This window comes from Sciurus carolinensis, chromosome 11 (assembly GCF_902686445.1).
Source record: "Sciurus carolinensis chromosome 11, mSciCar1.2, whole genome shotgun sequence".
NCBI lineage: Eukaryota > Metazoa > Chordata > Mammalia > Rodentia > Sciuridae > Sciurus > Sciurus carolinensis.
Window position 1 is genome coordinate 611,945 of NC_062223.1, and position 24,811 is coordinate 636,755.

The 24,811-nt window shown below is 61.6% G+C and overlaps 3 protein-coding genes across 3 annotated transcripts; all 3 read right to left on the reverse strand.

The window, feature by feature from the left end:
- Nucleotides 1-2,360: 2,360 nt before the first annotated feature.
- On the reverse strand, nucleotides 2,361-7,456 carry Gatd1 (glutamine amidotransferase class 1 domain containing 1). Its single transcript, XM_047516567.1, is given in 9 exon segments — nucleotides 2,361-2,476; nucleotides 2,668-2,761; nucleotides 3,242-3,336; nucleotides 4,021-4,074; nucleotides 4,077-4,127; nucleotides 4,544-4,586; nucleotides 4,588-4,650; nucleotides 5,439-5,515; nucleotides 7,252-7,456. Coding segments are annotated over 9 exon segments (783 nt in total). The 5' UTR covers nucleotides 7,442-7,456.
- A 6,130-nt stretch (nucleotides 7,457-13,586) lies between these two features.
- Cend1 (cell cycle exit and neuronal differentiation 1) lies at nucleotides 13,587-16,520 on the reverse strand. The gene is given in 5 exon segments (XM_053743275.1): nucleotides 13,587-14,600; nucleotides 14,602-14,676; nucleotides 14,678-14,767; nucleotides 14,769-15,120; nucleotides 16,408-16,520. Coding segments are annotated over 4 exon segments (468 nt in total). The 5' UTR covers nucleotides 15,024-15,120; nucleotides 16,408-16,520; the 3' UTR covers nucleotides 13,587-14,552.
- Nucleotides 16,521-16,870: 350 nt separating this feature from the next.
- Nucleotides 16,871-22,875, reverse strand: Slc25a22 (solute carrier family 25 member 22). The gene is given in 13 exon segments (XM_047516360.1): nucleotides 16,871-18,304; nucleotides 18,377-18,452; nucleotides 18,502-18,556; nucleotides 18,558-18,604; nucleotides 18,607-18,683; nucleotides 19,652-19,775; nucleotides 19,778-19,825; nucleotides 19,915-20,033; nucleotides 20,539-20,629; nucleotides 21,382-21,437; nucleotides 21,694-21,745; nucleotides 21,748-21,817; nucleotides 22,783-22,875. Coding segments are annotated over 13 exon segments (1,062 nt in total). The 3' UTR covers nucleotides 16,871-18,150.
- Nucleotides 22,876-24,811: the final 1,936 nt, after the last annotated feature.

Genomic DNA, 24,811 nt, shown 5'->3' on the forward strand with positions numbered 1-24,811 from the left:
GCCTGAGCCTGCCCCCAGGGACGTCAGGGGGAGCAGGGGGTGATGCGGCCTTTGTGCCTGCAGGTACCTGCCTCCAGCAGGTCCCTCCCACTCCCCGGCAACATAGGCATGTAGGCAAGGACCAAAGCTTTCCAGGGCACCCAGCCCTCTGGCTGGCAGTGTGCTGCTCTAGGAGAACATGTCCTGTGCCTCCCAGTGTGCACAGCAGCAGGGCCTTCAGGGGGCTCCAGGCTGTGCATGAGCATACCCACCCTGTGTTCACATCTAACGCTGCTCACCTGTTTCTGGATTTTTGATGTAAACAGACACCTGAAGGCTTTGGTGACTGAGTGCCTTCTCAGCGTGGCACCCAGGCCAGCCAGCTTTGTGATGTATAGCCCATCTTTCTTTTATGGCCACTGTATGGATACCATTATTGATGGACATTAACAGTATTAGACACTGATGATATTCCATTGAGATAAGCCACAGTTTGTCCTTTATTTACTTTGTGTGTGTGTTTGCTAGGGATGGAACCCAGGGCCTCATGCGTGCCAGGCAAGTGCTCATCACTGAGCCACACACACCCCATCCCTGTTCATTCTGAGTGACTAACACTGCCACAAACACCACGTACCATTCTTATGGGGCTGTTTGTTTCTCTTGGGTAGACGTTAAGCACACCTTACAAACACTGGGCATATGTGGAAAGACTCAATCAGTGACCACTTTTTCTACCCTTTTGCTCTCCTCTCCTCTTTAGCCTGACACCCAACCCCCAGCCCCAGAGCCAGGCCCAGGCACAGCCCACCTGCATCTTCAAATCCATACATCTGGATCTGCTCAGGTGGGGCTGACCAATCAGCCAGCTCTGAACAAATGTCAGCACTGCTGTCTCCCCAAAACTCACAGAAACTGGCCCCCAATGGTGTTCAGAGGTGAGGCCTCTGGAAGGTGCTTAGGTTGAGGGTACCATGCCCATAAGTGGGATCAGTGCCCTGCAAAAGGAACCCCAGCAAGCTCTCAGTCCCTCCCACACCATGGGGGGCAGCCAGAGGCTCCTCTGGAAGCCAGGATCCTGGACTTCCTTCCTCCAGAACCATGAGATACACTTCTGTCCTTTAGAGACCACTGGTTCTATGTTTTGTTACAGCAGCCGAAGGAAGCCTTGTCACCAGGGTTTAGGGCAGATCTGGACAGCACAGGCTGCAGCAGGGATCCTGAACAGCTTCCCAAATGTGGTCCAGGGTCTCCTGCTGCCTGCTTCCTTCTTACACTTGGATAAGGGGCCTCCCACAGGTCCCTGCACCTAGTGCCTGCTGTGGGCAGATCAGTGATGGGAGCAGGAAGAGCAGAAAGAGCAGGAAGCATGGGTCAGGGTGGTGGGCAAGAAGAGCTGAGCTACTCAGGAGCACTCACTCTAGGGCCAGTGGGTTGCTCGCAAGAGGACCACAGTCAAGCCAGATGCCCCAAGAGGACAGACAGCAAACAAGCTGTGTCCAGGAGGGAGGTGGCTGCATACTGACCTGGAGTTCCCAGCAAAGGCCTGTCCTTGGTTTGGGAGGCAGGGGCTCACGCCACCCACCTCCACAGAGCCCACGCATGGCCACTCCCAGGTGGAGTATGTGGAATAGCTGCAGGCAGAGGCACCTCTGAAACTGGGCTCAGCAGCCAGAGGGCACAGGGAAAGCTTGGGGAAACGGCACTGCTCCTGCCCCCCCCCAGTGCTGGAGATTGAACCCAGTGGTATGCTACCACCGACCCTCACCCCCAAATCACCAATATCACTAGAAAAATAAACCCACGCCAGCAAGGGTTAAAAGAAAGCCAAGTTCTTCAGCATGACTGCTGCCAATTTCAGCCAGTATGGGCGCAGTGTTGTCCCAGGACACTCTTCACAGTGGCAAGGGTAGGAGCCGGAGGAGGCTCCGGCCCGCCAGCCCCAGCTGAAGGGTAGGGCAGTGGACTGACTGGAGCAGGCCCCTGTCCCGGGACCCTTGCAGCCAGCACCCTTCTGTGGTGGTGGGCTACCCAGTCCTCCCAGGGATGCCTGACCTGGAATTCTTGAGGACCAACCCCGCAGCAGCACAGCACACATGGTGCCCACGGGCGTTGTCCCACAATTGCTGACACCTCAGGGCTGCTTCCTGCAGGCCTCCAACATTCCCAGGAGCAGCAGGGTCCTCAGGGGCCAGCAGAAGACACCAGAGCAAGCCCAGCTGCTTCTGGGGACGCCAGATGATCACAAAGAGGCAGTGTCCCCCTGAAGGCTTACTTCCTACGGGAAGGACATGTGATCAGTCTCAGTGAACTATAGTGTGTATATCGCCACAATATGGCCTGGTGGAGGCAGGAGCCCACCCAAAGTCCCTTCCCAGATCTCACCGGCTGCTACAGAGGAAGAGCAGGTTCTGGACCGGCAGGGACAGTGGAGTTGGCATTCGTCCGGTGACCAGATGGCGGTCCAGCACAACATGCACAGCGTCAGGCGCACTGGCTAGAGGACCGGGAGGTACAGGCCTTAGGAGCTGCATGGTGCAGACACGCTCCCCGCCTCTGAGGGGCTGTGGGCACCAGCACAGGAGCGTACAGGCCCACAACCTGGGGGCTGGCCTGGCTGGCCGCTCCCCAGGACGAGTAGGTCACCCCACCCACCTCTTACAAATGTGGGGTGCCCACCAGGCTCACCACTGAAGCCAGCGCCAGAGTCCTTCACGAAGTCCTCGACCACCAGTGGCAAGCGGGCGAAGCCAGGAGCCCTCACGAGCTCGTACACGGAAGGCTGCAGGGCAGGCTGGCTGAGTTAGAGCCCAGCCCCACCGCTCTCTCCTGCCTGTCCTCCCTATTCCCAAGGTTCTCTAGGGCCAGGCAGGTCAACCAGAGTGCATCAGATGGAGCCTCACCCATCACACAGGGCTGAGGAGCGGGGTGGGGTGGGGCTACTGCTGAGGCAAAGACCAGCAACCCTGCCCCTGGGGTGTCCCTGGGACTGCGATATCCCCTACAGCCAGATGGACCTGGCTCCCCCAGCAGAGGGCCTCTGGGTAGCCAAACGATGAACTGGCAGCTTCACAGTGAGCCCCTTCATGGGCTCCACAATGTCCTGGGGTGAAGGCCTGCCCCCAAAAGGCCCCAGTCTACCCCCACCTTCACATCCATGTGCTCAACTCAGGAAGACAAGGGGACAGCAGTCACAGTGCCCACAGGAATCTGCTCCTGGTGCCATCTGACTGTGGACACTGGCTGTCCCTGAGGCACTCACCCCTGTCAGAGTGTAGCCGTGGAACACCCAGGACCTGTCCTCACTGGTGGCACAACACAGGGCAGCAACGCCATGACCGATGGCACAGATAGGCTCTGAAAACAGCAAGGCCACCCAAGGCCCTGGATGCCAGCCTGGGCTCCCACCCACTCCCAGGAGTTCCCAGGCCGGCGACCTGGCCCCCCACTCCCAGAGCGTACTTCAGGACTGAGCGCGGCCTCAGACGTAGAGCTGAGGCACGTGCACAAGTGGGTCCCCAATGAGTTCCAGGTCTATTAACCTCAAAGGACGCCCCATGCAGGGGGAAAGATACTGCCAGGTGGTGCGCTTGCCCAGGGTGGTGCCACACCTGGCTCCTCCCCCAAGGGCTCCTTGCACTGTGTGTTCCCAAGGTAGAAACCACCACGGCCTGTCAGGTCCAGGACACGGGTGGAAACCCTGGCCTTCCTGCATGCTGGTCCCTAAGGGAGGTCCTGCTCCAGACACTGACATGCCCATCATAATGTCACCCATCCCCACCAGAAACCCAGTCAGCATACTGCCTCACCACCATGAGAGGCCCAGAGGGGGCGGAGCCACCGCCCCCTAGGAGCCCCACAGGGCAGGGACCAAAGAGCAGTATTTGGGGATCACTCTCAGTGTGGAGAGCAGAGCACACATCCACTGGTCAGTCAGAATCCCTGGCTTTCCACACCTGCCTGGCTGGCTGGTGAAGTGACCTGGCATCTTACCCCCTACCCAGCACCTGCCTGCCCATCCTCCAGTTTCTTGTCACCTACTGCTCTCAGAGTGGAAGTGCTGCAGGATGCGGGCCAGAGATCCACTGCTGGCCAGTCAGCCAGGGCCCCAGGGCAGCTGGGGATCAGGAGGGCATGGTACCGGGCACCTGGGGGGGAGACATCGGCCAGGAGGCCATGTGTCAGTCACAAGGGGTGTGGCCAGGGCAGACCCTCCACAGGGACCCCCTGGGTTCCCCTCTGCCCTGCAGGCCAGATGGCATCACTTGTGACTCCTACATGGGTAATAGGCTGGAGCCCCAGGTAGACTCCAAAGGCCAAGCCTGACTTACCAGCTCCATGTGCCACCCCTTCCCCAGAGGAGCTCAGGAACCTGGAGCCCTTGTGTGGACCGGAAGCTCCCCTGGACAGTCACAGCACTTGAGGGCAAGCCCCAGGGGGGATGCAGGGGCAAAGCAGGGGAAGGCACTAAGACCCCAGACCACCCGAATCCCTAACCCTCCAAGTTCTTAGACACACCACCCAGGGGCAGGGGGGCACGGCTGCCCAGCATGGAATAGCCCACCGTCAATGGACTCGAGCTTGGCAGGACTGGCGTAGGCCTTGAGAACGGAAGTCTTGTACCCAGCGTGCATTGCTCTCAGTCACATCCACAAAGTCTATAGCCTTCCCCTGTAGGAGCAGAGCCCAAAGGCTGAAGGTCAGCGTCAGGGGTTATCCCCACTGACGGCTCACAGAGAGCCTGGAACACTGACCCACTGTAGACCCTCAGGGCACAGAGGCACCTAATACTGTGGTCACTTTCACTGGCTGTCCTGGGCAGGGGGCCTCCCATGGATGACCCTGTCCTACCAGCAGTCAGATGGATCAGGGACAAGAAAAACAGCTGAGGAAAGACCACAGAGCCAGACCCAGTGTGTGGCAGCCAGGGCAGTCCCACATCTGAGCTAGCACACACGGAGGTCTCTACTGTAGGCCCCACCACAGCCTGCCCCCTCCTGGGCCCACACCACCAGGGGGGTCGGCATTTCTCCCAGAGGAAACATCTGTGCATGTTCCCACACCAGGACCAAATCTTTTTTTTTTAATACTTTTTTTTTTTTTTTTTTTTAACGGTGCTGGGGATCGAACCCAGGGCCTTATGCTTGCAAGGTAAGCACTCTACCAACTGAGGCTATCTCCCCAGCCCAGGACCAAATCTTTCTCACTTGAAGACGTATAGAAACAGACCAAAAACAAAAGTCTCCCTCACCACAGTGGAATCAGAGCTAGGAAATGGGGACCAGGACTTGGGGGGATGCCACCAGGTTTTGTTTGGACCCCTCACCCCAAGCCAGCTCCCTCAGTGTCCAAACAACTGCAGAGGGCTCTCAACTCCTAGGGAGAAATGGCACTTTGAGGCATTACCCCCAGAGAAATGGGGACCCTGAGTGTCCACTGGAGAGGGTGGCTGGACTTACCCCAGGAGTGGCACCTGCAGGTTGAAGGCAAGCGCTGGCCAGCGTGAAGCAGTGGAGGAAGGACTGAGCAGACACACCTGCAGGAGAGTGGTTCCAGATAGTTACCTCACCCCCCAACTCCCACCCCAGGAGGCTGCCAAGGTGTCCTCTCCTGGCACCAGAACCACCCTTAGGAGTAGCCTTTCTCTCCCACTTCAGGGCCCATTGCTTACAGCCCTTGGACAGGACAGCAGCCCTTCAAGTTCAGGAAGCTGAGACACAGGATGTGATCTGAGGCTACAGCCAGGTCTTTGCTCTGCCCGCTATGGCCCACTGTGCCAGGAGACCTGACAACTGGCCGGCAGTTCAGCACTGCCCAGGCAGGCTCTCCCTGCAGACTGCCACTACAACCTCAGTCCTCAAGCCCCAGCTGAACTGGGGCAGGAAACAGCCCACCTCAACTGCCCACACCCTCCTGTCCTCTCGCAGTCACAACAGGCCTTTCCAAGGGAAAACCCAAGTATGGCATTCCCTTTCACTCAACTCTTCCACTCAAGAACTACCAGGGTCCAAGGCACCCTGGCTAGGAAAGGGAGGCAGCGAGCAAAGTCTGTTCCCACGGAGGTGTGGCTGTAGCGAGAAGCACAGGATGGCACCGGGTATTCTGGCCTGAGGAAGGACACTTGGGTCTGGGGTCCCTTCCTCACAGAGCTCTGGGCTTCTGCCACTCCCACCAAGCTATTCCCAGCTCCCTTCTGCCTGCCAAAGGACGTTTCCAAAAGGAACAGGCTAGGCTCAGTGATAGAGGCTTGCCTAGGATGCATGAGGCCCTGGAATACAACCCCCACAATCAATCAATCAATCAATCAACAAGGCCTGTCCAGTAGAGAAGGCTCCAGACCCACGGGGAGGAACAGACCCCCCTCACCTTCTAAGATGCTAATGCCTTCTCCTCCCTTTCCCTCCCTTCCTGCTATACTGGGGAGAGAAACAGGGCGTTTTACCACTGACTATATTCCCAGCCCTTTTTATTTTGAGACAGGGCCTCGCTAAGTTGCCCATGCAGGCTGCCAACTGCAAATCCTGCCGCCTCGGGCTCCTGAGCTGTGGGATTACAGACCTGCGCTGGGCCCAGCTGAAGGGCTGTGACCTGTGCTCTGTAACCCCCGGACCCAATCCCGAACCTCGCTCTCACCTCCAAGCTCTCGCCTTAGTTAACACACACTCATCGCACAACGCCCACGTAAGCAAAGCCGCCCGCCCGCAAACCAGCCCAGCTTCTGCCCACGCACTTCTCTAACTCACCCCTCCCCACCCCTCCCGCCCACCGACCCCCAGCCCACTGGACGTCCTCAACGCCTTTCCTGGGCACCGCCGCCCTGACGCTCAGACCAGAGCCTCCGGCGACCCCCAACCCACAGCTTCCAGGGCCGAGTCCCCTCAGCGCTCCTCCAGCCTCCGTCGGGTCCCGCGGCTCAACAGGCCACGCCCCCCGTCACGGTCCCCCAGTCCCCGCAACCGGACTTTTGTGCTGGTCACTTACTGGAGGGCCCACGAAGGAATCGCGCGCTCAGCCCTCCCGCGCCGGGCGCCTGAGTACCTGCCGGGGACCCAGTGCGCGGGCGGCGGAGTCCCTGAGTCCCTGCGTCCTGCCCACCGAGCATCCTCTGCGCGAGAGCGAGGCCGAGCCAGACCAGGGGCACGCGAGGGCCGGCGCCGCCTTCCCCGCCGCTGTCCGCTGCAGACGCCCCAGGTCCGCGTGAGGTCCGGAGGGCCCGGGTCCCGAGTGGACGCGCAGCGGCCCCAGGAGCCGCCTACGGCCCGTGCAACTCACCTTCCGCGGCGCCGCTGGCCACCAGGAGGCAGGCGGGCCGGCTGGGCAGGCCGCTCGGACGCCATGGCCACCGGACGACGCCCGCCCTGCGCGCGTGCGTGCGTACGCGCGTTGCGTGCGCGCGTGCGCGGCGCGCCCTCCGGAGCACGCTGGCCACGCGCCGGGCGGGGCTGCGAGCGGCAAGGCGCATGCGCACCTGTCCCCGCGCCCGGCCCGCGGCCCGAGACGGGGCGCCTCCAGCTCGGAGGCAGCAGCGCGGACCCGGGGCCAGACCCTGCGGCAGACTGGCGGCCGCCGCGCGTCCGGAGGTGAGGGCCGCGGAGCCGGGTGTGGCGGCGGAGCACCACCCCGGGGGCAGGCCTGTCACCTCAGAGCGGTTGGGATACACGGAGGATCCGGTCGCTCGGATTTTGCGTGAGCTCCGGGACGACGGGGTGCCACCTTCTGAGAAGGGAACCGTCTCTAGGGTGCTGGAAGTGGCGGGGAGAGTCGCGGTGGTTAGGGGCCAAGCTCAACGCGGGGTTCTCTACTCGCACTTGCACGGGTTGTCCACGCGGGTTGGTCAGCCGGTAGGTGGTGTTCAAGTCCTGGGCTGCCGAGCGAGGAAGGCTGAGGAGCTTTGGCACTAAGCTGGTTGGTTGGTAAGGGGGTGCACCGCCAGTACCACTGTTTCTCCAAACGCTGCTCCAACTAGGGAAACTTGCGATTGGGAAACAGCCAGAGTGGCTGAGTGCAGGACAAGGAGCCACCCTGGGCACGCACCACCTCCCTGCCTCCTGCCCAGTCCATCCCAAAGATGTTCCTGACCACCCACCAAAGGGCCAGGAGCCCCTGGTCTCTTCCACCACAGGGCCTCCTGCTCTGCAGCCCAGAGGAAACTGGGGCCTACTGGCAGAGGCAGAGCTGAGGTGGGGCTGGGAAAAGAAGACCAGAGCCTACAACCTAGTGTCTGGTGCTGGAGATTCACAGGCCTGGTTCAGACCATAGGCTGGGCTTAGCCACTGGAATGCTTCTGGTCTCATGCCCTACAAGTGCTCATTGGTGGCCATCAGACCTGGGAGCTGCAGGTCTACCTGCTCTACCTGCTCACACCCCCCAGCAGCCCCTCAGGCATTCCTGACACACCAGAGCAGGACTGAAGATATCCTCCAGAAGAGCTGAGGCTCCAGGCGCCCTTTTGAGAGGGGCTGCCACGCCACCACCTCACACACTGGGACTCCTCAAGCCAGGCTGTTCTCTGCTCTAAGGAAGAGAATGGAGGAGCAAGCCAAGGCCTCAGCACTGACCCTCAGCAAGGCTGGCGTGTAGACCAAGCGTATGCTTGGGGCGGATGCCTGCCAGATGATCCACACAGCTGAGCAGTGGTGCCCCAGGGAGTGACACAGACCTGAGCCCATGATTTCTGTCAAGTGACCTGTCTCTGTAAGCAACCTGGGCTCCCTGTGGGGCTAACCTGTGTGGTGCAGAGTTGGTGCAGTTCCCACTCTCCAGGCTTGCACAGGTACAGGTGTGATGGAGAGCAGCTGGCCTCGGGCCCCCTCCAGCTTTCTAAGACCATGCCATAATGACACCCTGGTCCCATCACATTCCCTAGCGTGAGCCCTGGAGTGGAGTACCTGCCAGGCAGTCTGCTGCTGATCAGCATCCCTGATCCTTTGTGCCCACCTGGTTGTGCTGGCACACATACCTCCAGGGACTTCCTGTTCCAGTGGTTTGAACCTGTGCCTCCACACCTTCCTGAGTAGCAGCCCTGAGGGCTGGCATCTGTGCTAGGCATGGTGAGGTTGTTTTCTTTTGTTTTTTTGTACTGGAGATTGAACCCAGGGGCACTTGATCACTGAGCACACATCCCCAGCCCTTTTTGTATTTATTTAGAGACAGGGTCTCACTGGGATGTTTAGGACCTCACTGCATTGTTGAGCCTGGCTTTGAACTCTCAATCCTCCTGCCTCAGCCTCCCAAGCCACTGGGATTATAGGCGTGTGCCACTACCCCGGGTGGTGAGGCTGTCTTGGAGGAATGGTGGGGCACATAGTTCTTCTCCGGCCAGAACACAGGGGACTTCTGGAAACCAGGCAGGTCTGTAGTCAGACTGGGGCAAAACAATCTCAGGAATTATGGGTCCAGGGCCCCATCATGAAGGGTGTCTGGGGCTGCATTTGGTGTGTGCCCCCCTCCCCCATCCTGCCCTGCTGAACCTTCTTTGGAGGGACTTGTCCAGTGTCAAGTCTGAGGTCCTGGTGGTGAGGCCCGTGTGTCTGGTGTCACGCACTTGAAGTCCTGGTGGTGAGGCCATGCACTTCTACCTGGACGTGGCCTTCTGTGGCACTGTGCTGCTGCTCTTCCAGGACCTGGTCCACCTGATGGTGAGTGCCGGGGGCAGGTGAAGGGCAATCTGGGCGGGGACTGGAGGTCTGCTGGTGGCAGCGCCTTCAAGGCTGGGCCTTGGCCTGTGTCTGAGACCCCGCGTCACAGGGACGCAGGCACTGGGCAACCACCCACCAGGGGAGAGGCTTTGGAGCAGTTCGTTGTCCCTCTGCAGTCTCCAGAACTGGTCCCTGCTGGGATCCAAGGGTGGGGCCAGGGCCTTTCCAGGGACACTTCTGCCTGCAGGGCTGTCCGTGCTGCAGGACATCCTGGGTGGCTCTGGCCTCTCCTCCCCGTGCCTGCCATGCGGGCACTCCTCTCTGCAAGACTCCTAACCCTTCCTCAAAGCCCATGGCACCACCAGCACCATCTACCTAGTAGTTTGCTTTTGTCTGTTTGTGTTTTGTTTTCTTTTAAGTAAATTTTATTATTATTTTTTTGGTACCAGAGGTTAAACCTAGTGGGGCTTAACCACCTAGCCTCATCCCCAGTCCATTTTTTAATTTTTATTTTGAGACAGGGTTTTGCTAAGTTGCTGAGGCTGGCTTTGAACTTGCGATCCTCCTGCCTCAGCCTCCCGTCTCTGGGACTAGAGGCAGGCACCACTGCATCTGGCTCCTTTTTATTTTTCATTTTGAGACAGAGTGTCTCTGAGTTTGCCCAGGCTGGCCTCGAACTTGTGATCCTCCTGCCTCAGCCTTTCAGGTGACTGGGATGACAGGCATGTGCCACGTGCCCAGGTAGAGTTGTTCTGTTCTGTGGCACTGGGGATTGACCCCCAGCCCTTTCTGATTTAGTTTTTATTTTGAGATAGAGTCTCACAGAGTTGACCAGGCTTGCCTCAAACTTGTTATTCTCCTCCCTCAGCCTCCCAAGTAGCTGGGATTGGAGGCCTGTGCTACAGGCCTGAGAACATCCCCACACACAGTGGTGCCCCAGGTTCCCCTCTTTAATGACCAGGTGACACCAGGTAGACCACAGGTGTGGGGAATTAGCTTTGGGAGATTCTCTGGGAGGGGACTGACTCGAGACCAGAAGCAGCCCTTGGGGTGGTCCAGCACCCATGCAGCTCTTTTTCCCAGCAGGGTCCAGCTTGGACTGTGGTCTGACTGGGACTGGACTGGGCTGGGCTGGCTGGGAGTGTGGGGTGTGGACCCCAGCAGCTCGAGTGGAGCAGACTCAGACCTAGGAAGCAATGCGTGACAGCCCCCCAGTCAGGTCCGGGGTATGGCAGCTGCCAGCACCTGCAGTACCACCTCCGGACAGCTGCCTCCACCGACTACCCTGCTGGCAGGCCTGGCCAGCAAGTGACTGACATGGGCAAGGGGTGTTTGTGGCCCACGATGGGGTGGTAGACCAGGAGGCAGGCCCCAGTGCCCGGGACTTCAGGAGGACAGGGTACCATGGGGCTTCTGGGTGGTGGGGCTTACCCTCTGACACTCCCTGCCCGTGACCCTGTGCCTGGGGTGGGTCCAGGAAGACTGGGAAAGCACACTGCCCGCATCAGCGTGGGCTGTGCTCCTACCCAGGCACTGCAGGAGAGGGCCCTTGACCCAGGCGGCAGGGGCCTGTGCAGCCCAGCAGCCCTCCTCTGCCTGGGCCAAGGCACCGGGCAGGAACTGTCCTGGGCATTTAGGGACTGGTCACCGGGATGCTAGAGAGGGAAAACAAGAGGGCCCACACACCTGTCATGGGCTCATCACACGCGGGCGGGGTGCTCGGATCACGTGGGCCTCTGACTGCAAACCAGCTGATTGGCACCTCTGTCCCCGAAAGATGATGGTCCCCACCTCCATTCCTGTTTCCTCGATTCCCTTGTTGATGTGACTGTACATCGTATGCTTATGTACTCAGCTCTTTTTTACATCTGGTATTTGTTTAGACCTTAAGCCATTCAATAATAAAAATAATTTAAAACCAATCCTGGGTGTCCCTGAGAATCCCTGTCCTTTGATGAGGGCCCCTAAAGCAAAGCTGTGCATTGGAAGGTCCCCAGGCCACAGGGACCTCACTGTCCAGTTCTAACATCGTCTGGAAGGGATGCCAGGGAACCCCGTACAAGTGGAAAATCAGAAAGAAAGGAAAAACAAGATGCTGGGAAACCTGAAGCGATGGCACCACCATGGGTGGCGGTCAGGGGCCCTGTCACCTCCTGAGGCTGCGGCCATCGGTCTCCTGAGGGGAAAGAAGCCCTGGCTTGCCACGCACGGGACCCGTGTGCCCCAGTGTGTGAGCACAGGCCAAGGGTGTTGGCTGGAGCTGAGCCGCGTGTCCTCCAGAGCTGCAGGGTCAGACGTTAGGCATGAGGAGCTCGAGTCTCAGAACTGTGCCCCGCAGAGTGTGGAGGACAGCACCAGCTGGAAGGCACCTGCCGGCAAGTGGTGCAGGTTCCTGCTCAACGGAGAAGGTGTTCCAGCCAGCGGAGAAAAGAAAACTCACCGCGAGACCCAGCATGCAGGGCTTGAGGAGGAGCATGTTCCAGGAGAAGCTCTCTGGTCAGCTTCCCATACATTGATAGACTCGAAGTCATCGTCTTATGAAGAACAAGGGTTATTTAGCTGAGTGCGGGAGCACACTCCCTTAATCCCAGCAACTCGGGAGGCTGAGGCAGGAGGATGGCAAGTTCTAGGCAATTTAGGGAGGCCCTAAGCAACTTAGCAAGATGCTGTCTCAGAAAAGGAAAAAAGGGCTGGGATGTGACTCAGAGTTAAAGGCCCCGGGGTCCAATTGCCAGACCCACCCCGCAAAAAGGAGTGTTTGCTTGGCTCACAGTTTTGGAGGTTTCAGTTCACAGCTGCCCTGTTGCTCATGGGCCTGAGTCAGGACAGCACATCGCTGTGGGCATACAGGGCAGAGCAGGACTGCTGGCTCAGCAGGAGTGGGGAGCTGTGCCTGTCGCACGGGCCCCTCCCCTGACCTGCAGGGCTCCCGCCAGGCCTCCTTTCGATAGTGGACATGGGAAATTAGTCCTTCAACACAGGGTCTTTGGGGGATATTCCAGACCCAGACTCTACAAGACTTTACGACCTACATGTTCCTTTAACAGAGAACAATAAGTACAAGGAATGGCCGCCCGAGAGGACTACCGTGGTGCAGAGGGCTGGCCTGGGCTGTGGTTCAGGACAGCAGCCCTCTCTGCAGTCACCTCCGCCGCCTCCTGAAGTGTTGCCTGTCTAAAGGTGCAGCCGTGGGGGCAGGGCAGAGGATTTCACGAGTGACGTGTCTGCTGGGCGAGTGCAGCCCGGGACTCATGGGCCCGTCAGCTGGAGGCTGCCATGTGGGCAGCAGGTTCCTGGGTTGGAAGAAGAACATGTGCAGGTGGTAGTGGGAGGAGACTGCAGGGTGGCTCTGGGCCAGGGTGACAGGTCCACCCCTTGGGGCTGTCCAGAGTGGCCTGGGCTGTGGTCACGCCAGTGTGTTGGCTGCGCTGGCGAGGGTGGGCTCCTGCGGGGCCAGGAGGGACAGGCAGCTGTTTCCCCAATCCAGCTCAGAGGAGGCCTGCGGGAGCTGCTCCAGTGGCCAGGGCCCAGGCCGATGGAGCCCAAAGAGGCACTCTGGGTCCAGCGTTCCCAGCCCTCTCTCCAAATAGCATCACTACGCAGCCATGGGCAGTCCCTGCCAGTGTGTACCAGGTCACAGTGGGCTCAGTGCTGCGGACAGAGGTGCCAGAAGAGGGAGGGTAAGCCTCCCTGAGGCCTCTTTGCACTCCTCCAGGGAGGACTGTGGCCAGCAGCCCCACAGGCTTGGCTGTCCATCTGGAGTCAGGTATCCTGGATTGGGCAGGATCTGGTGGAGCTGTGTGTAGAACCCCCAGGACCAAGGGTACGGAGGTGGCAGGCAGGGCCCCCAGGGGGACCCGGGGACTTCCTACCTCATCTGAAAGCCCAGGGTGTGGATCTTCAGTCTCCCACCCGCCATTAGAAGCCTCCACCCTCCCAGGCCCACACAGGCAAGGATGCCAGCCCATCCCTTAGACAACATAGTTTTATTTCAGACTCAGCCTCCACTCAGGCCCAGGGTTCCTGCAGCTGCTGGCCAGGTTGAGGGCAAAGTACCCCAGTGCCCACTGCTACCTTCTGAAGCCTGCCAGCTGTCCTTACATGGGGACAGGCTGGGACCAGAAGTGGTAAGAAGGGGCAGTGAGGTGGGCGACAACCACCCTCCGTGGCTCTACTCTGTGTTAATTGCATGTATAACGCTTCAGACTCCGGACACCAGGTGCAGGGGAGGGGGCAGTCTGCTGCGGGTGTTGGGCAGACACAGCTGTGGAATGGGGTTCTCGATGTCCCCCCAGCTGTCTCCAGGCTGTCAGTCACACCCCAGGGTAACTGACCTACTGGGCAGGAAGTGGATAGGAAGTGTGGCGGTCCCAGCCTCCGGCTCCCCTGGGGCACAAGCTGGAAAAGGCAAACTTTGGGGAGCTGCTCCCAAGACCAACCTTGTCTTCCCCTGCCAGGGCACGAGGCAGTGGGCGGAGGTGGCTCTGCAGAGGTGACCACCCACTTCATGCCAGTTCCCCACATCAGGTCCAGACAGACCCTTCGGCAGTTCAGAGAGCAGAAGTGGGGGAGTGAAGTAGCCATGTTCTTTGATGTCCCCATAAAGTCCAGCTGCCCCACTACCTGAGCCTCCTCCCTGCCCGCAGCTGTCGGGCCCAGGCAAGCCTCTACCCAGTGCTGGAGTTCTGCCTGCCTTGCCCTACAAGCCCAGAGCCCAGGCTGCTTCTGCCCTGGAGCCTGACAGGCATGTGCTGGGGTCAGAGGTGGACTCGCTGTTCTCTGAGGGTGGGCTGTCCATCTCTCCTGCTGTGTTTATGTGTAGGGCATATGTGTACATAGATACATATGTGTGATGCGTGTAGATAGGTCTGTGTGGACTCGCATGCAGTGAACTCCCAGGCTGCACAGGAAGTGCCTCTGTGCCCCACCTGGACATCAGGCATCATTTTTCCGGGCCAGGAAGGCCACACCAAGAATCAGGGCCAACAGCTGCCATAGCCACACCCCCAGCCACCAGCAGAGGGGGTCAGTTCTCACAGGGCCAGGGACCTCGGCCCCCCTGGGCCCCCAGCACCAGACTCCTCCTCTGCTCCGTCCCCAGGACCCTTGAGCTCTGGGGCTGCGTCAGGACTGCTGGGGGCTGTGGGGGCTGTGGGGGGCCGGCTTCAGGTTGCTGTGGTTGTTTAGGAGGAGGGCAGGGTCTGCCTTTGGCCGAGGGTCTTCTTAGCAGGGGCCGGAACGGGGGGCTGCTGGCTGCTCCTGCTTCTTCTGCTTGGGTCTCCTTCTTCACAGGCTTGGTCAAAGGGCTTTACCGTCTGCAGCTGGGGTGGCCTTGGCCTCAGCAGTGGCCTGAGGCACCTTGGTGTCTGGCTTGGGGCTGCTGGCCGATTTTCCCCTGGACTCCATGGTGGGTAGTGCTGGCAGCTGGGTGGGGGTGGGTGGGACAGGCAGGTGTCCAGACCACAGTGTCTCAGGACAGCTTGCCCCTGGGCATTATATGGGCCTGGAGGGAGACACAAGCCAGGCTGTAGCAAGGAACAGATGAGGTCCTCTCCTGTGCAGGCCCTCACCACCTTGACCCCTGGGGACATCTCAGGTCCCTGGAATCCCTAGAAGCCTCAGCCTAAGAGCCTCCTGTGGGTGGGCCTTCCAAGGCCTGACTCTATCTGCTCCCAGTGCACTCCCAGAGAAAGCCCTCCAGCCACTGAGGCAGGGGTTGTGGGACAAGGAGGGGGCCAGATGAGATCCTCATTGGCAAGCCATGTCTTACCAGGAACATTCTGTGTCCATCCCACTGGTCATGGGGTAGAAAGGCCCTGAGTGGGGAGGGAGAACACAGCCCTGAAGTCAGGAAGAGGGAGCATTTGGTCAAGGAGGGGCAGATCCCAGTCCCGATATGGCACACAGAGCGCCGAGTCCTGACCCATCACATCTCAGCAGGCAATGCTGTTTCACAAAAGTGATGCTGAGGCACCTGGCCAGGGTCCACATGGAGGAGGTCTGGGCTCCCGGCAGCTGTCAGGTGGGGAACTGGCCCAAGGCCTTCAGGACTACAGGGACCTTGATGTGAGAGCCAAGGTCTCTCTCCCAGAGGCAGAGACACTGGGCAGGCCACCACAGCCTGTGCGGTGCCTCCTGGTGGCCATGCGCCCCTGCCAGCTTCTGGGGCCCTCTCCTTATACTGGGCTCAGCTCAAGGGTAGGAAGTCCTTGCTGAGTCTAAAGCGGGGCTTGCCTCTGGGGGCAGGGAGGCCTGTGGCATGAGACCTGAGGGCCTGGGCAGCAGGAAGGCCTTGCCTGGTTCCTCAGTGTCTGGCTGGGTTAGAGAATTCCCAGCCCCAAGACCCAGAGCACCTGCGCCCGCTCACCCGCGGCAGGCTGAGAAGGCCCCCGCCTACAGGGAGAGCCAGCTTCCCTCCCCCATGCCCAGTGACCACACTGAAGGTCAACTGAATGTCCACAGCGCGATGGGATGTCCTGGGTGAGAGGCCCAGCAGCCGCCCCACTTTTCAGGAACCCTTCCCTCTCCCAGACATCTGCAGGTCTGGAGGGGCCCAGCTCTTGGAGGAGACTCAGCTGCTGGGGTGTCCTTGTAAAGGCAGGAGGTTGACTTCTCCCTCGTTATTTTGGCTCGCAATTACGCCCCCCTCGACCGCCTCCCCGAGCTGCTGATCCTGGAAGAGCAAGGGGCTTGCAACCAATCTCAGTGACCTTAAAGCCAGGGCACGGTTGCTTGCCCCCGGACCCAGCGCCCCCATCCCATCCACCCAAGGCAGAGCCTGCCGCCTTACGCAGTCGATCGGGTTCCCGCTCGGCCCTGCGCGCTCCCTCCGCGGGACGACAGCGGGTGGCGGCTGTGGACGCGTTGGAGAGCTCAGGAGTTTCCCACAATGCACTGCTCTGGGCTTCGGGAAGGAGGACCAGCGCAGGGCGGGGCGGGCAGCAGCGACTGCAGCCGCGTCAACCCGGCCCCGCCCCGCGCTTCGGCCCGCCCTCTGGGAACTCTGGGGTCCCTAGGCCCGGCTCTGCTTTCCATCCGGAGCTCAGCGTTAGCGAGGACAGGTTCCCAGGCTGACCACCTGCACCCCGACCCACACTGCGGGGCAGTGGGAGGCCATTCCCGGCCCCAGCTTCGGTGTCCCTTGGCAGGTGGGCGGGCAGACCTAGGTCTGCATGGGGAGGGGGAACTGGCACTGGGAGGAGAGGCTGCCCTTCCCGCCCCTTCCACCAAAAGACCACAAAGGAGTATTCTACTTAGATATTTTAATTAGACTTTACATGACAAGACACAAAAAGTTACAACTTCTTAAAACTCTTCAAAGAAAGAAAAAAATATAATTCTGTAAGCAGCAGCAGCAGCTTCCAAGGTACAGACATGATGGGAGGGAGCTCCCAGGAGCAACCGTGGACTGGGGCCCAGACCTGAGCCCAGGTATGTCACTGGGAAGGGGGCCTCCACAGAGGGGGCTAGGTTTTGGGAACACAGCACCAGCACATCAGGATCAGTCACCAACACAATCACATGGCTGGGGGCAGGGCAGGAAGCCCACCTCAGTTCACAACACAGGGGGTTCCAGGCTGGGAGGGAGGGACTTTCCAAGTGTGGTCAGAGGCCTTAAGCAGATGCCTGAAGAGTAGGGTAGGCCCTGGGAGGGCTGGGGCGGCAGCTTCTACCTCTCTCCCATGAGCAAGCAGGTGACCCCAGGCTTGTCTGCCCTCCCCACTGACCATCTCAGTCCAGAGCTTGGTCTCAGAGGAGAGGACAGGATGGAGAAATTCTTGATGGGGTCAGCAGAGAGCCTGGGGTGCACACAGTGCCTGGCCACATGGGGAGGGGCAGCAGCACCCCACAGGCCAGGAGAGGGCTACAGGCAAACCTGCTCCCCACCCCACAAGCACAGAGACCCTGGGCATAGCCTGGGGTGGGACTGAGGGCTCACCAAAGGTGCCACAGTGGGTGGGGGGTGGGGGCTTGTCCTGGAACCAGAATCATTGTGGCTCCCCAACTGGGGGCTCCGAGTGCTATGTGGGGAAGAGGCAGAGTGGAATCCTGGCCGAGAGAAGAGCAGCAAGAGGGGACGGACCATGGACGGAAGGACAGGCAGGGCCACAAGGGCGCAGCAATTTCAATAAATAGGTTTGTGCAGGTCCCCTTTGTAGACCAAGAGAGCCTCAGAGAGGAGCCAGGGGCCTGGGGGTAGGGTCCAGCCTGCCCAGCCCCAGGCCTGAGGACCCCCAGCCCAGAGACCAGCTCTGTCCCTGGGGGCACTCAGGCCAGGGCAAGGCTGGGTCAGGGACTGGCTCGAGGAATGTACAGATTTCTGCATTTTCTACATAAACAAGACGTTGATCCAACAGTTGTGCCTGCAGGTCCCCCATGGGGATCTGTGTGCACCACCCACGTGGACCCTGCTCCCCTTCCCCAGCACCCCCTGTTGATCAGGCAGGGCTGGGGAGATTTTCCCTCGCTCAGTCCTGGGCTGGTGCCCAACCCAGGCCCCAGCCAACTGACTGGGGAGGGGCAGCCGCTGAGCTCAGGCCTGGGGGCCCCGCAGCAGCCCCAGCAGGGACTCTGCGATTCCCAGGAAGTAGACCACCTGGGCAATGCCGAACAGTGGGGCGATGACCAGGGCGCGACAGTAGGCACCCTTCAGGAACGCCGAAGGGCCCTCATGTCGCCAGATCTTCCTGTGGGGGAGGGGAGGGTCAGAACTGGCGCCCAGTCCCCACCCCAGCCCCCACCCCTTGGGCCTGGCCCACCTGGCACAGTCCAAGAACCCCGAGTAGGTGTCCTCGTTGACGCCTCGCTGGAGAGACTGAAGACGAGTCTTCACCACTGCGAGAGGACGTGTGGGTCAGCCCACAGCCCCGGCCCTCAGCCCCACTCCCCCGCCTGGGCCCGGGAGCTCTGACATCACAAGGGTTGACTGCCACGGCGGCGGGCACTGCCGGCCACACAAGCAGCCAGGAAGGACACGTAGAAGGGCGCCTTTCCTCCGAGGCGGGGCGGCCCAGCTGGTTCAGGTTGGCAAAGAGAGGGAAGTACACGACGGAGAAGGGTACGTCCCTGCAGAGGAGGGCGGTGGAGGTGGGGCGGGGCCAGCGGGGATGGAGAGGGGTGGTCCCTGCAGAGGAGGGCGGTGTGGAGGCGGGGGCCAAGCGGGGATGGAGAGGGGTGGTCCCTGCAGAGGAGGGCGGTGGAGGCGGGGCGGGGCAGCGGGGATGGAGAGGGGTGGTCCTGCAGAGGAGGGCGGGGAGGCGGGGCGGGGCAGCGGGGATGGAGAGGGGTGGTCCCTGCAGAGGAGGGCGGTGTGGAGGCGGGGCGGGGCAGCGGGGGATGGAGAGGGGTGGTCCCTGCAGAGGAGGGCGGTGGAGGCGGGGCGGGGCAGCGGGGGTGGAGAGGGGTGGTCCCTGCAGAGGAGGACGGTGGTGGAGGCGGGGCAGCGGGGATGGAGAGGGGTTGGTCCCTGCAGAGGAGGGCGGTGTGGGAGGCGGGGCGGGGCAGCGGGGATGGAGAGGGGTGGTCCCTGCAGAGGAGGCGGTGGAGGTGGGGCGGGGCAGTGGGGATGGAGAGGGGTGGTCCCTGCAGAGGAGGACGGTGGGACAGGGGCAGCAGGGCTGGAGAGGGGTGGTCCCTGCAGAGGAGGGCGGTGGAGGGTGGGGCGGGGCAGCGGGGATGGAGAGGGGTGGTCCCTGCAGAGGAGGGCGGTGTGGAGGCGGGGCGGGGCAGCGGGGATGGAGAGGGGTGGTCCCTGCAGAGGAGGACGGTGGAGGTGGGGCGGGGCAGTGGGGATGGAGAGGGGTGGTCCCTGCAGAGGAGGACGGTGGGACAGGGGCAGCAGGGCTGGAGAGGGTGGTCCCTGCAGAGGAGGGCGGTGGAGGTGGGGCGGGGCAGCGGGGATGGAGAGGGGTGGTCCCTGCAGAGGAGGGCGGTGGGACAGGGGCAGTGGGGCTGGAGAGGGGTGGTCCCTGGGGGAGGAGGGGCTGGGCTGGTCGGCCTCCACCTCCTCCCGGCCTGCCCTCCAGCCCTCCCACCTGAGCAGGGTGGCCCCCAGTCCCTTGTAGAGGCCAGCGATGCCATGGTTCCGCAGCAGGTCACGGGCTAACTGGGTGGCTGTGGGCCGGGGTGCAGCAGGAGCCTCAACTGAGGGCTGGGCGGCCCCTGGGCAGAGAGCTGGGCCTGAGCAGCCAGCATCTTCTTCTGGGCAGCTGGTGGAAAAGGGGCTTTGGTCCTCTTCTTTCCTGTCATGGTGAGGCAGGGGACGGGCCTGCTGCTGCCCCTGCCCCTTGCTCCTCACCAATGCGGCCTGCGTCCTGCAGCTGGATCTTCAGCATCTCCATGGGGGTGGTCACGATCACCTGGCAGGTGCCCGCCCCACAGCCAGCCAGCATCTCCTTAAGCAGGGTCAGCTTCTGCCTGTAGTGGAGAGGCCACCTGCTGTGAGAGATGTTCCCAACGGCCTGCCAATATGGGCTGCCTGCTGAGGCCCACTGAAGGGTGTGTGGGTGTGGAGGCAGATGTTGCCTCCCTGGGGTACAGTCTGTTCCTCCAGCAACAGGAACCAACCAAAAGGACATACGGCCCCTAGGGCAGGGGCTGGGAAGGCGCCGGGTCATCCTCTCACAAAGAGAAATGAGAACAATCGTTTTGAGTGCTCTGAAAGGGGCCACCTTGCAGCCCTCCACTCCAGTGATGGGGGATCTGGTCGATGCCCCCAAGTCCTAGCAGCTGTCGGTGGCTGGGGGCCAGCAGCCGCTGACCTCAGCATCCACTTTGAGCCTCCCCGCACAGGCTAGACAGCTGCCCCGCAAGGTCAGGGAAGGCAGATAACGGGGCTGGCTGGTGGAGCTGACTCTCGTCACAGCCCCTGTCTCCCGGACCTCGGCCTCCCGAGGGTCAGCAGGCAGGCAGAGCCTCTCACCCATCCTTAGAGAGCTGGTGTCGGAAGAAGTCATTGGCTGCCAGCTTGATGGCCTTCTCAGGGGTGACCAGTGTCAGATTCACAGCAGCTCCTGAGGGACATTTGGGGGTCAGATGGGGCGGGGTGGCGGAGGGAAGATGTAGGCAGGCCTGGTGGGGGTGGACAGGCTCAGCGGCCTGGGCTGGGGAGGCCCGGGGCCAGCACTTGCCCCCTGGTCAGCCAAGCCCCACCCCAGGCGCTCCTGGCACCGGCCTTCTGCCCTTTCACCCACACTGAGGCTGGTGTGTGCCAGGCCGCGGGAACCCAGCAGGCTGGGCTTCGCTGTGGCCTCCTCCTAGCCGGTCTCCCTGCCCTTACCAACTCCATCTGTCTGGTTCTGGCAAGAAGGTGGCCTCACTCTGCTGCAGGCGCAGGGATCAGACCTGAGAACCCAGGCCCCCCTGGCAACCCACAGGTGTATGTGGCCTGGACTGGTCAAAGTTGGGGGTGGACAGCCCATCTCAGTGCAGGACTCAGGGCTGCACAGCATCTGGGCAAATCCAGCTCTGCTGGATTGCTTCCTGAGCGGCTTTGCATAATGCCCCGTCTCCTGCTGCAGGCCACCATGAGAGGCAGCTGTCTTTAGTGTCCTAGCGGAGGGGCTGGGGGATATCCAGGCGAGAGGTTGAGAACTGCCACTTACCAGAAATCTGGCTCTTGGTCATCCAACTCCCCATGGCCCAGGGGCTGGGCTATGGTCTCCACAGCGCCCCAGACATCCCACATGCACACATGGCTTAGCCCCTGCTCCCTGCCCAGGCCCATGGGAGGTGCCACCCAGGCCCACCCCAGCCCAAGCCTCACCCCGGTACATGCCGAAGTAACCCTCAGAGCGGATGGTCTTGATGAGGCAGTCGGACCTGCAGCCAAAGGGGTACGGATGAGCTGGGGGCCAGCTGGCCTGCCCCTGTCCTCCAGCGCAGATGGCCAGCCCAGCTCCTTTCCTGCCCAGCCTGGAGTGTCCAGGGCTAAAAGAGAGGCCAGTCAAAAGCCTCCATAGGGACTTGGCCTGGGGGGTCCTCCCCAGGTTGACCTGCCCTGTGTCTCCTTCATCAACCGGTGAAGGGCTCGGGACAGTCCCCTGCGTGCCCCACAAGTCGCCCGCGGCATACTCACATGCTTGTGTACATGCGCTGGCCATTCTGCTGGTTCTGCAGCCTGGTCTTGCCAGGTCAATGGGAAACACACAGGTGACCCCGATCAGCCCAGCGATGCCGCCATTGATGAGCTTGTGGGCAGGCTGTGTGTGCAGGGTCAGGTCGCGCTCACTCCTCCACCCGCGGGGGGGGGGGGGGGGGGCAAGGCGGAAGTGGGGTGGGGTCAAGTCTGACCTGATCTTGTTTATCAGCCATTTAACCTGAGCACCCCGGCAGAGGCAGGAGGGTGGACACCAGAGGAGGTGGAGGTGGCCAGAGGAGGAGTGGGGGCGGGCAGCTGAGGTGGACAGTAGAACCGAGAGCAAGGTGATCCTCCAGATCAGGAGGCTTCAGGGCAAAGGCCACCACTTCTGTCCTGGAAGGTCGAGGGACAGGAATAAGGGGAGGGGGCCCCTATGGTAAACAGCCTCCCCACCCTCCATCTCAGGCTGGGTGTCAAGCCCCTCACCCCCCACCCCCCACCCCTTAAGGAGATCTGGGTATGCACAGGAGAGGAAGGGGAGCCAGCTGCCTCCTGGCCCCATCCCTGGGTCCACCTGGCTTCCCCTCAGTGCCCTCCTCATGTCTTCCCGGCTGGCACAGGCTCACAAGTGCACACACTCATGCTCACGTGCACACAGGGCAAGCTCCGGCTCTTAAAGGGCCAGGCACCTCTGAGGGGCAGTGGCACCCTGAGCCTGGGCTGGGCTGTGGTGACCATTTCCCCAGCTTTGCGCAGAAGCAGCTGTCCTCTACCCTCTTCAGGATGGGGCTGGGGTCTCCTTCCTGGCACCCCCAGACTCCCCACCTGGGTGAAGCTCATGGCTGTCCAGATAGGCTTGGCCACCCCAGGGACATCCCCCAAGTCCCATGGCAGGCCCGCTCTGGGCTGCGGAGGCCCCTCCCCAGGGAAGCACAGTACCCACCCACAGCCACCTATCCCCCACCCTCCTCTCCCACCTCCAGGAGTCTCACTCCCAGGCACAGGAACTCTGTGGCCAGGACCACAGAGAGCCTCAGGAACACATGGCATGAGCAAGCCGAGAAGATGACTGGCCCCCTAGGGCACCTTTGGGACCCGTCTCTTCTGCGGGTGAGGAGAGAAGGGGGCCCTTCCCAGCAGCAGCAGGGCTGGGGAGCCAAGCGTCAGCTTCAGGGGCATCACGGGGGCGATGACCATAAGAACTGAACTGTGGGGGCCTCCTGGAGTCCTGGGTCCTCTCCTGTGTGTCCCCCTAGGTTTCCTCAGAGATCAGCTGGCTTTACCCCGACACAACTGCCCAGGTTATACTGCAGGCTCACACTCTTGGGCCCTCTAAGGACACATGACCTTCACCTTGCTGGACTGCCCACTGCCTCCCGGGCCCCACCACTCCCCGCCACCTGCTGGGTCCTGCTCACCCCTGAGGTGCACAGACCGCTCCTGCACGGCTGGGCTCCCGCAAGCTGCCTCACAGAGGAGATAAGGAGCAGCCAGCCAGGGGAGGAGGGAAGGGACCCAGGGATTGGACACAGGCTGGGGCGGGGCCTGGGGGGGACTTTCTCTTTCACTTTGGGCAAGCTGGGGATCCCTGCAGCTTCAGGAGAAGGGAAGAGAAGGAGTGAGACTGCTTCCGGAGCAGGGCCGGCCTTGGAGACTGGGGTTGAGCAACGAGGGGGTCTGACACTGTCTGAGCCTGTGGGCTGAGCCTCGGTCTGTCTAGGGCCCTGGAATTCCAAGGGCTGGGATGTTCTGTGCCCTGGCACCCTGCGTGTGCCTGCAGGTGCATCCTGTGGAGAGGCCTCAGCACCCGCTCGCCTGTGGAGTGTCTGCTGAGGAAGGTCCTCAGTGGACCTGACGCTGGGATTCAGGAGGGCATGCATGTCCACTGGCAAGGGCATGAAGGGTGCCTGGTCTCAGAGGTCACTGGATGCCCTCCAGGGGCCCTGCTCACCTGGCAGGTCCAGAGGGCACGGGAGCTGACACTCCCAGCAAGGCCACCACTGGCACACCCAGAGCCTCTCTCAGCCCAGCCCTTGACCAGGGGCCTGACCTCTGAACTTCAGCCTGATTCCTCTGTCCCCCTCCTGCCCCTCCAGGGGTAGCCTGGCCACAGCCAGCTCTCCCTCTTGCTAGCCTCAGTCTACCTAGGAGCCCCTGCCCTTCCTCCAGGATGGAGTGAGCCCTCCCTGAGCAACCCTTTTCCTCCCCAGATCCTATCTCCTGAGGGACGCCTGGGTGTTGGGGTGCTGGAGTCCGACAGGACAGTGAAGTGGGGAGGGGAGGAGTGAGGCAGGCCCCCGGATCCCAAGGGCTGAGTCAGCCCTGGGCCCCCACTGCGCGGTGCAGGCCTGATCATGAGAGGAGCTGCTGGGCTAAGGACAGTGAGGGACTTTGCCTGGGAACAACGGGCATTGGGAGGGGGGAGCTGGGCACTGATACCCCTCCGACCCCCGCTTTCTGTCTTCTCTTCGTGGTTCCTCACTGCTTGAGGCAGCTGTCAGTCAAGGGCCCACCCCCAGCACCTTCCCTGTTGCCATAGAAACCAGCCAGCCAGCGCTGAGGCACCAGAGCCAAGTATGGCTGTCCCAGCTTTTGAGTCAGGTAAACTGACGCTGCAGGCAGCCTGACAGGGGAGCGTACAAAAGCCGCCCCACCGCGGCAGAACCACGCTTCCTCCCAGACCCACGGCTGAGCCCTCCGCGAAGAAGCTGCCCAGCTCCTCCTACCCCCAAGAAGGGCTGAGGGGCCAAGGTTCAGGGTTCGAACGGGTCAGCCTCCCCAGGTCCTTCCTCCTGCAGAGGACCTTTCTGTCCTGCAGGCCGGGGGAGCCCTGAGTGGGTCTCCAATTGCTAAGTATTCCAACCCAGGACAAAGGCGGCCCGGGCGGGAGGCTGCCCGCCGGGATCCAGGCGCGCTCAGGCCCTGCTCGCAGCTGGGGCTCCGCTGGCCCCGACCACCGGGATTCCGCCCATGTGTGCGCCACGCAGGCTCGATGCGGTCTCCTGTGTGCGCCCCCCACGGCCTGGCGTCTCCTTCCTGGGCTCCAGCTCGGGCTCTCGCCCCGCGGGACACGTGTGCGCAGGGAGCGCGCCCGGAACAGCCGGGGCCGAGCACG